General features: G+C 25.7%; 1 protein-coding gene across 6 annotated transcripts in view; it reads right to left on the reverse strand.

The window, feature by feature from the left end:
* LOC135931651 (tubulin-specific chaperone D-like) overlaps positions 1–12,112 on the reverse strand; it is a 100,306-nt gene that overhangs the window by 49,764 nt on the left and 38,430 nt on the right. For all 6 annotated transcript variants that reach the window (XM_065468899.1, XM_065468898.1, XM_065468903.1 and 3 more), the window contains one exon: positions 7,967–8,027. In XM_065468899.1, the coding sequence (XP_065324971.1) occupies positions 7,967–8,027 (61 nt within the window). The remainder of the gene's footprint in view (positions 1–7,966; positions 8,028–12,112) is intronic.

Here is a 12,112-nt window from a genome sequence, read left to right on the forward strand (position 1 = left end):
ATATATATGAAAATTTTTTTTATAAAAAGATCTTATCTTATTATATATTTTTTTTGTATAGTTTAATTTATAATATATATTGCAGGAAAAAAATATATCTTTTTTGTATATAATATTTAATTTTTTAAGTATTTTTGAATAGTCAGTAACGCGCGTTCCTTTTTTCAGATGTAACGAGTAACGGTAACGCGTTTCTTTTTTATAGTAACGTTTACAGCACTAATTAAAAATCATATTAGTATTTTAAAGAAGTAAATGATATAAAGTGATTTTAGAAAATAAATAAACATATGTAAAATATGTGATCGTAAGGGTCATAAGGAACAAAATTGTTTTTATAATAAAGATAAATTTGTGGCCATCAATTCTCTTAGCCAATGGCTATATGATAGTAATAATCAAACAGTGGTTGAGAGACATGTAAATAATTATATTAATAATTTTTGATAATAACAATTTGCAAAGTAATATAACAGGACTATATGGTAGTATTAAAGTCAATACAATAGCTAGTATTACAAATAAATAATATACGAAAGTTCCGATATCGGAAATCAAAATGAGTTCTGATGCAAATTATAATAAAGTAAACGATTAAAATAATGCAGATATAAATAAAAGGGGTCCAAATTTGGAAATCTTTTCAAATATCCGTTATCTATAAATTTAGTTAGGGATGTAAACAATAATAAAACATGTCGGTATTATGACAATTATTCAAAAAAAACTAGCAAAAAGATTGTTCATATTAAACTAGATTCAGTTAAGAATTTAGGTGAATAAATTTTGCGTTGATATACACTATTGCGCAAATATTATCAGGTTTAATGTTATAAATGATAAGGTTCCTAAAATTTTAAAGGGGAGTAATTCCAATGAAATAAATTTAGAAATAATTTCAAATAGTGCCAATTTGAATATAAAACACAAAGTATCCAGTATAAATAATATCTTTATAAAAGATAAATGTCAGAGTAATGTGAATGTTTCACAGTATGGATGAACATAATAAACAAAAATATTCCAAAAGAAAAATTGCTTAATTTCAAATATCGCCATAAAAATTGGTGTAAATATAATGCCTGGTGGTAATAAGGGGGAATGTGCGATCTAGAAGATGCACAAAGGCCCAAAATAAATGAATGATAAATCATATAAATTTCTTAAATTTGGAAAAATGTTAAATTAAAGGGAGATTGTATTAAAATTATTGCATATATTGGCAGTATAAAAGATTTATAAAGCTATCTCAAGTGGCTGGGCAAAAAGGTCATCAGAAATGTTATATATGTATGTAAAGAATAATATAAATGGCAATAAATGAAAATTTTTGTAGATATATCATATAAATAAAATAACCGGGGTCAGATAATCCGGGTTATATATTTCACCAAATATGGTTTTTGGTAGCAAAAATATTAATTTAAAGAAAAAATTTTTAGGAATAAATATTTGTATATAGAAAATATGAAACTGATCGTTCCTTTAATAAAAAACAAAACAGCAATAATAATAAAACGGTGCGAATCATAAACTTAACAACTCACTCCCAGGGCTAAATCTGATGACAATAATGATCAATCAATTAAGAATGAGTATATACGTTGATGCCAATCAAGCTTATGATCATACTCAAAGAAGAATGAATGAGGACGTTGTTGATGACTAAAATGTTCATCAGTATGCCAAAATCAACAAAGGAGATGACATATAAAGATACATCATTAACATTATAATAATTGTTGTTAAATATATAGTATCATGTACTATGTCCAATACATTTATATTATGGGACATTTTTAGAAATATAAAGATGCTGGATATGTTTAGGGTGGGCGTGTTATATTTGCTTAATAAGAAAGACAAAAATATAAAAAGTATATATGTATATAAATAAATAATTGAACCTGTCGTTGACCATGTATTTTATTTACTTTATGTAAAAGAAATAAATACAGTGGCAGCAAGCATTCATTTTGGTTTTAATGGGAAAAGATTGCAAATATTTTATATTTGAAAAGATCGCCATTGATTTTCTATTTGAAGAAACATTATTATGGACAAGTTGATTACAAAATAAATTATTAATTATTTTTAATATTGGATTCAAGGTAGGAGGATATTATTAATATAATTTAATATATTTGCATACCATAATATTATTAAAATTAATTGATTGATTGCGCCGACAAGCCACAATTCTACTTACCTCAATGGTGGTAATATTACTAATATGATCTTAACATATATTTAAGCATTATATATCAATCTGAAACTTTCCCAAATATTAAAATAGATATTTAACTTTCGTATATTGTCCATTTTGTCATGTTTAAACTTTTAATTTTTTAATTTAAATATTATAAATTATTTTCTTCCCCAAATATGGATATTATAGAATTCTATTTTAGAACAAAATTTCAATTTTTAATCGTTACTGGTTTTAAAATTAAATCTTTTGATCCCGTTAGCCCCTGGCGCCAACTAGCCCTGGTCTCCCCTATTAGTTATATTATTGATTGTAGGTCCAATTTTTCTATTGAAAATATATAATTCTCATATAATTTCGTTATAATTTTATTTTTTAAAATATATAAATATTTCATAAGATATTACAAAAATTAAAGTGGGACATCTGCTACCCCCTGTGCAAATAAATTCATGATTTATTATTCATGATACGGTTTAAAACGTTTCCTTTTTTGGAGAGACATAACGCCACGTCACATACTGAACATGTCCAATCTGAACGATGTTCATCAACAACTGGTGAACAGTGAGCACATCTTCTCCTATGCACTGATCTTAAAGGTAAATGTGAGGGGACATATCTCCCAATCTCCAAGGACACTATCATTTTATTAGATGGTGTTGGATGGCTGGGCTCTGCTGATAAGCTGCCCAGATAAACTATTATTTCTGACAGCATACCTGTTATTAATTCCATTTTAAACATAGGCATAAAAGGTTTATAAATCATATTGCATATGAGTTAACTATAGCTAAAAGATAATTTAGTATTTTGATAAAATAATAATACCTGTATCAATAATAGATTATTTTTTTATACCATTAGTTACTTTTTCTATTCATTTCATAATATGATTTTAATTGATCAAATACATCAATACAATTCATATTCGAAAAATTGTTCTATAACCAAAAAGACGTGGACAAAATTTTACACATATTGCTTTGGGACAGTTTATTTTAATTATATTGCCATCTTTCTGTTTTCTTTCGATCTCCACGTCATCAGCTGGGTTATGAAAATTCAAAAGAAGTTGAACAGATCGTTTATCCATCCATTTAATGGCAACGATACCATCTTCATTTATCATCCAATCATGCTAGCCTCTAACCATTTTTTTCTGCTCGGTAAACCTTTTAGTCTAGAATTTACTGTGCCACAAGCATAAATCATTCTCTGCCTTAATTTTTTTAATAAATTAATGCTAGTAAAATTTACAAGAGGCATATTATTTTCCGAGTCAAAGGATTCATCAATATAATACTTTCATGATGACATTCTGCATAGTGGGATTCATAGAAACCCATTATAAATAATATAATTATTAAAAATAGGATGTATTATATTTTAAAAAAATGATATACATATATAAATTAATATATAAGCATTATATATATAAAATATTAGCTCACCAAATTGAATACTTTTAGAAATATGAATTTTTAAAATATCCGTTTGGGAAAAAATCTGGAAACAAATACGAATAAAAATTTCAAAATGGCGAATTTTAAAGAGATTTTTTATAAAAAATGTTAAATAAATATCATTTATTTATTTTATAAAAAAATAATGTTTTAAACATGTGTAACAATAAAATCCATTTTAAGGTGAGTTAAATTTTGTACTATTGTGCAAAATTTTGGAAAAATTGGTGGGTTATATTTTAGCCTGGCGTGAATAAGAGGGTTAATGAAAATTTGATGTTATAATCAGGAACATAAAACGGAGCGTTTCGGACTCGTTCTGGGAATGGAACTTGGGAAAAATTATCGAACGTAAAGAAAAGGGAACGATGATCTCGGAAACGTTTCCGAAATGATTCAGGACTGAAAAATATAATCAAAAAATTTACTTTTTACATAATTGTTAATTATATATAATGGCTATTTCATAATTATTCGCTTTTTTGTTTTCTTTATTCTAACTAGCTTCACATAGAAATATTTACGCATGGTATTATTTGATTTTAAAAATTAAGATTATTAAAAAAATTATAATATATATTTTAAATAATTTTAACTGTTATATTAGGAAATTAATATTGTATAATAAAGGTTTTAGTTTTCAATTATAAAATTTAAATCTATTTTCTATAAAAAATAAAAATAATATTGTGTTAATTAAAATTTATTTTTATGAGAGGAAATTTTTTTAAAAAAAAAATTTTGTAAAGGGAAGATTTGTTTTTTTATGAGGGAGAATATTAATGACCAGTGGAAATTGAATTAATAAAACAGACATAATACGCCATAAGAATGGCTATCCTCTGTCTTAGGTAAAAGCCTTCACGAGGCTCCCCAGAATTTTTATTTATTTTAGCTAAATCCCCATGTATGAATATGTAATTTGAAAAATCAGCGCTGTAATCTTAAAATTTTGTGCTGTTCAGAGTGCCTTTGTTAAAATTGGAAGGGGAATTCCAGGAAAGATAAATCATAATTTGATATTAGAATATTTATCCACTACCAGAACTAGTGAGAAATATAAATAGCATTTGTAATATTTACATCTTCGCTCTATTATTTCAAAAATAAATAATAAAAAAAGTAGAGATAAAATATCAAAACTTATATTACCTCCAGTTAAGTAATAATATTATTGCAAAAAATGGAAAGCAGTCGATATCAACCACCAATATAGAAGTTAAAAAAAATAAAATAAATGGATATATTAGGATTATAAAAAAATAAGAAAAGTAACCAATGTAGAAGTTGTAGTAGAATGGGCATATGGATGTTGCGTCAAATTAAATAATTTTTTTATGTGTAATATTTGTGTTTAAATATTTATTTATGTAAAAAAAAATAATTTTTTTACAAAAATATTATAAATTTCCCAAGATTTGCAAAATTATTTTTATATACTTATTTGTTATGTATCACAATATTATTAATAAAATAAAAATGATTAGTCTCTAGTAAAGTTTTTAAAGTTACTTTTGAAACATAACTAGTTACAGTTACTAGTTGCATTTTTATAAATGAAACTAGTTATTAGTTACAGTTACATTAAGTTACTTTCTGGTTCTTATAAATTTTAAAATGGTCTTTTAATTCTAAAAATGGGTTTTAGGTTATGTATTAAGAATTAATGATTTTTTCACTCAAATATTTGAAAATATGATATTTATATATACAGTTGTTGCAAATATTTATTTTAAACTTATTGCAATTATATATATTTTAATGTTAATTCAAATAGAACGGATACTGGAGTTTTTTCTTCAAGAAAAATGTGATAATAAGAATAATAAGGGAAGGGTATTAGATAATTTATATTTTATTTAACTATATATGCATGCATCCTATTGTATAATTTGGAAAACACTTTAGATCATAGAATTTACATATTTTTTTGGAAGGCAAAAAAATTCTGAACAATAAGACCATTACAAAAATACCCTATATAATTCCCCAATTTTCAAAAGAATTAAATTTGTTTTTCTTTCATAATCGTCTTTTCTAATTAGTAAGTAATGATGACTAATTTAGCATTTTATAAAAAAACTATTTCCAAAATAATCTATCTTTTTCCTTATACTAAGTTATATGCTCTAATTTAATAAAATTTTTAAAAAAATACATTTATAACTTATGTAATTCCAGAGTATAAATATTGCTAGCAACGGGCAAAATATAGAAAATATTGTGCTAAAATTGTAAGAAAATATAATATTAAAAAATAGGTTTATTACTTGTTGGTTACATAATTATAAAACCCAGCAATGCAACAATTTAAGAAAAGAAAATCTATTTGGACATATCCTTTGCGAACACAATCAGACATTTAAACAAAATTTTAAATTTAATTTAAAATTAATTTAGCACAAAGCTAGTCCCTTGGAACCAAGGTTTACCCCTCGCTTGGGATTATACATGTTTAGATCGTTTTGCCAGATCTTTTACTGTTAACTCCCTCACTAAAGCTGAAAATACAAAAAATAAATATAGTCACCATAATAATCTTTTGTTTGTTCGGGTAGTCAAGCCCTAAAATTATTCAAAATAATAAGGCAAAGGTTACGTTTAATCACAGGTGATCCAAAATATGGCTTCTACCTAGGATAAAAAATATCAATAAATTTGTCGATCCAACTGTATATATACATGGGTCATTAAGCCCCGCCGACCAAACCTAAATATATTATTTTATTTATTTCTCTTCTTTTAATTATATATTTTTATAAATATAGTGTATTAATTATAATTTTAATATTCTTTTAATAAATGATCAATTCACATATTAAAAATAAAATAAATTATTTAAATATATTATTTAGATTTATACATACATATTTTTAGAACTAGTTACAATTTTTAAAATATAACTAGTTAAAGTTATTTTTTATCAAAAATATAGGTAACTAGTTACTTTAACAACACTAGTCTCTAGTCTTAAAGCATAACCGATTTTTAAATTTGTTTTTATTTAGTCCTCTATTTTATGTCTGAACCAACTATCACATATAGGTGTCCCAACGTACGCAGAGTAGGACACAATTGGATCACAAAGAAAAATTCAGAGTTAATTTTCTAAAAAGTATAGTTTTTATAAATTATATATTAACTATTATTTTATAGGAACGAAACACAAAAATCCCTTAGTTCCGTGTCTGCTTATAATAATTTTTAAAGATAGGAAAGGCCATTAAACAATTTTCACTTATTAAACTGTGAAATAAGTTTAAATAAAATTAAAAATTTATTTGTAAAATGTGAAGTGATTTATAAGTAATATTTTGATGTTTATTGTTTGTTGAAATTAAAGAATTTGATTTAAATCAATGATTTCCACATCCTGGGTAATATGAACAATAGGCCTATTAAAAAATAATTCGAATATTCGATTCGAATCGAATAATTAAGAATAAGAAATTATTTGTTTTATCTGAATACGAATAATCATTTATTCGATTCGAATAAAACGAATTATTCGTAATATTTAATAAATTGTTTAATAAATCTAACATTAGTCATTTCTATTTGTTGACCTGCCAATCTGACAGGTGATGTGTTTATGTTTATAAAAATTCTAGCACAAATTTAAAAATTTCTGAAGTGAAAATTTAAATTTTTATTTGCCACATTTTTTGAATCTCACGAAAAGTTTATTTTTTGAATCTCATAATAAATTATATTAAAATTTACACACAACTCAAAGGTATATAAAAATATATTACATCTCTAATTATTGTTAGCTGCAAATTGTGGAAGGCTGCGTCCTCCATACTGACCTTTGTGGGCTTACACCCGTTTATACTTGGTAATATGTAGAGGGCTGTGTCCTCACTGCCCTTTGTGTGCCTCCCACCTGTCAATATTAGGCCTTCGGGGGAAGGGAGGGGGGTGCCCCTGCCTCCTTATCACTTTACTAAAATTCTCGTTTCTTTATAGGAATTTATGGTGAAGAGGCCACATTCATATATCCTTGGGTGAAAAATATACCAAGATTTAGGCGATCCCAATTAACTTATATCAGATAGAATATCTCAATAGAGGTCAGGTCTGTCGTTTAAATTACGTGAACATTTATGACTTATTAGGACTTTCCTTTTAATTTTAACCATGTTCTCCATTCTTTCATTTTTTAAAATTGTTCCTATTATATATTTTTTAAAATTAGTTTTAATGTTTGAAAAAGGAATAGAAAGTTCTTGTATTTTAAAAAAAATTTAATATTTTATTATATAAAAAGAAATAAATTATCAAGTATTACCCTTTAGCAGCGGTATAATTTACATCCATATCAACATCACTCAATCCAGTTATAAGGTGTTCTTTACATTCATATTAATAAAATATATTTAGATTTAAATATATATTGATAAAATATATAGATGTGCAATGAATGCAATTTTCTAAGATAAATGTGCAAAAATATGCGATAAATTTTAAAAAGGTAAAAAAATTTTTAAAAAATTTGAGTAAGGAAGGATATTATGAAAATTAAGAATGAGAAAATAATAAATAGTTTAGTAGATCTTTTAATTTTACCAAAGGCCTGTAAACCGATCTGGTCATAAACCTAATATGGGTCAAAAAAATGATGACTTAAAAAATTCGGGCGGATTTAAAAAATTATATCAATCAGTCGAAAAATTCAATTTCTCATGGAAACATTTGCAAAATAAGGCCAAAATAATTTAAAATAAAGACATTTTTAAAGTTCCGGGCCGGGCCATTATCAAAAATCTAAATCCGGGCTGGGGCAAAATAAATTTAGGGCCAGAATTTAAATTAATTTTTTTTTCAAATCAGCTGAAATTTCAACCTCTGCAGGTCTCTAATTTTTATACAATATGCATTTTTAAAGAAATCAAATAATTTATTATTCATATTTGAAAGAATTAAATGATTTTCAATTAGTATTTGTTACTATTTGAATTATTCGAAATGAACCAAATATTTGATTACATTTTAAATATGTTCAAACCACCATATGTAATGTTTTGCGTACGGATAGAATAAATGTATTATATAATACTTTGGTACTATAACATAAATAAATATAATTGAAACCAGTAAAATGTACAAAGTTAGAAATTTTATTGCACGACCTCTGAAGAGATTAGAAAAATATTAGCGGTTAGGGGTGTAGTTCAGTTAACCATTTTAAGTGTTATATCCCATTTGGGGGGAATATTTTCTTTGATATAGTTATGAAAAGTTTTGTTTATAGTAAAACATTTTGTGCAAAATTTAATAATAATTAATATAAGTAAATCTATTTAGCGGGAACCGTAATTACTAGATATTTGATGTCTAGATATTTGATGTTTTAAATATATTTATAGGGCTAATGTAATTCAGAAATCTTTCAACTAATTCCAATCCGATATTAATATTTACATTAATAAAAAAAAACTTTAAAATTTTCCGTTTCTAGAGTTATTTTCTTTTTTTATTCCCCAAAAGTTAATAAAAACTCGGTAAAAATATTTCTTTTAAATTAGTTTTATGAAAACGCATTGAGTTTAAGAGATTCTAAAATGTAAATATAACTTCTTATTGTTATAAAAAAAATATGTAAAAGGTCAGAGCATTTTTCAATATATTGGATATAGACCTGCGCGTTGACGCCACAGGCATTTTTAGCCATGCCTAAAAGATCATCGTTTGAGATGAACAGCGCTGATAGGCTCGCCGCCAATTTAATACGGTAGGTGAGGTGTGGAAAATTTTTAAAATGCGAATAAATTATATTTTTGTATTTATAAATTTATTTCCATTATAATAAATTATTATTTTTTATATCTAATCCCATACCATATAACTTTTCATTTCAAATCATTCATTCGTACAATAAATTTTAATGGACTCAAACGGATCAAAACACCCTGTTTATAACTATAAAATAAAAATGCTCTCTAATAATAATAAAATCCGTAATACGGATACTTCGATAAACTAATTGAGAAAGAAAACAAGAAAAGGATCATAACGCATGATTGTATTTGTTAGTGATTGCTTAAAATTTCACTAAAAAAAGATAAAGAAAAATAATATAGGTATAATTGATTTAAATTGTAAACTATTATATAAATTAACTTGATCCAAGATATATTTGAATATGATTTCCGAATATTTTTGATACAAGTTTTATTTTAAGCCATTTAAAATTTTAATTAAGCATATAAAATGCTGATAAGGATCGAAATGCATGAAATGAGATAATTATAATGGCACAAACATTAAGCTCATATATTGGATAAATAGCTAGAACGCATTCCATCCTAACATACTTCATAACAGACTGCATGTTGTCACATTGAGGCAGAAGGTAAGATTTTTGAGTAGATAAAATGCATACTATAATAAATTATTATTTACCTATTAATGAATAAGATCCGAAAAAAACAACTCTACTCATAACCTTTTAGAAGTTTTACGAGTCTTCACTTGTTTTCCTGTTGCTGTTCAAAAAAATAGGTAGAAAAGTTCTTTGAGTACTGTTACATTTGAATATTTATTATTGTAAAGGTTAAGATATATTTTAAAAGGACACGTTATATATTTTAAAAGGACGTTATTTGCATATTATATTATCGAGGTTAATCAAATTGCATATTATTAGAAGTTAAATTGGATAATTGTATAAATGTATATATACCAAAAGAATTACAAATAAAATTCATTATCGTTTTTTAAACTTTAATCGATTTAATATTTGGCGACGAGGTAAAAGGTCGCGCGGTTTTCGGTCTTCGGTCAAGTTAAATATTATATAAAATTATAATTTTTTTTTGTTAAAAAATAAATAAATAAATTGATTTAGCAATTATGGATAAAAGATGAATGAGATAAATGGGCTACTGACGACTATAAACACATAAAATATCCTCAAAGTTTTCTATTGATAGAGGAGCAATTAATTTCATTAGATTAAGTCGCGGCCCTACTGAATCCGTAATGATATATATAAAAAAAAATATATATAAAGGAGCTAGCTCGAAGATGCGAATTTGAATATAACGTAGAAATAAGAATTGGCGATCAATTAATCGCCGTAGAACTATGTTTACGATACCCAGATACTAAAGACGAAGACCAACCGTTAAACTTAATCAAAATTATAGAATTTAAGATATAAAGGGCACTATCAAAAGGATAGATGCAGCCTATTTAGATTCCACGGATTATAGAATTTATGATAATAATAAAAAGCACTACCAAAAGGATAGATGCAGCCTATTTAGATTCCATGGATTATAGAATTTATATGATAAAGGGTACAATCAAAATGATTGAGGCAGCCTATATTTCCATGGATTATAGAATTTATAATAATGATAAAGGGCACCTCTCAAAATGATTGATGCAGCCTATTTAGATTTCCATGGATTATAGAATTTATGATAAAGGCACGATGCAGCCTATTTATGGATTATAGAATTTATAATAATGATAAAGGGCACTATCAAAATGATTGATGCAGCCTATTTAGATTTCCATGGATTATAGAATTTATGATAATGATAAAGGGCACTATCAAAATGATTGATGCAGCCTATTTAGATTCCATGGATTATAGAATTTATATGATAAAGGGCACAATCAAAATGATTGATGCAGCCTATTTAGATTTCCATGGATTATAGAATTTATGATAATGATAAAGGGCACTATCAAAATGATTGATACAGCCTATTTGGATTTCCGTGGATTATAAAATTTGACATAGCCTATTTGGATTTTCAGGGATTATAGAATTTAACTTATCGTTACCAACATGTAGAAATTAAATGATCAATATAATAATGGTAAATATTGACAAACTATATAGAGTAACCTGGAATACTCCAATGGTAGTGGTACGTAAAACTACGATTGAGAATAATTCTACTAACGAATCGCAAAAATCGCTATAGATCTACAGATAAGTGATGATAAAATAACAAGCGAAGAGTGATGGTGGGAACAATTGGTCGAAAAACTACACTCGCCATCACAATCCTGGAAAAGGGAAGAAGGAAAAGAAGAAAAAAATAAACGTACAAAACAGTATTAAAACATCCTGACCAACTACGAATAAGGGAAGAACCAGACGTAAGTAAATCAATAATAACAAATGAACCAAGTCAAAAAGGAAGGCCAAAAGCCAACAAAAAGATTAATAGATGAACTTGAACTTGGTAAATAAAAAGATTGGTAGACGATCTTAACTTGGTGGGAAAGATGATAAGTTATATCTGAATATTTATTATTGTGAAGGTTAAGATATATTTTAAAAGGTCACGTTATATATTTTAAAAGGACGTTATTTGTATATTATATTATAACTTTCCGACATGTAATATTATATTATCGAGGTTAATCAAATTGCATATTATTAGAAGTTAAATTGGATAATTATATAAATGTA

The sequence above is a fragment of the Gordionus sp. m RMFG-2023 genome, chromosome 1 (genome assembly GCF_954871325.1).
Source record: "Gordionus sp. m RMFG-2023 chromosome 1, tfGorSpeb1-WG-v2, whole genome shotgun sequence".
NCBI lineage: Eukaryota > Metazoa > Nematomorpha > Gordioida > Chordodea > Parachordodidae > Gordionus > Gordionus sp. m RMFG-2023.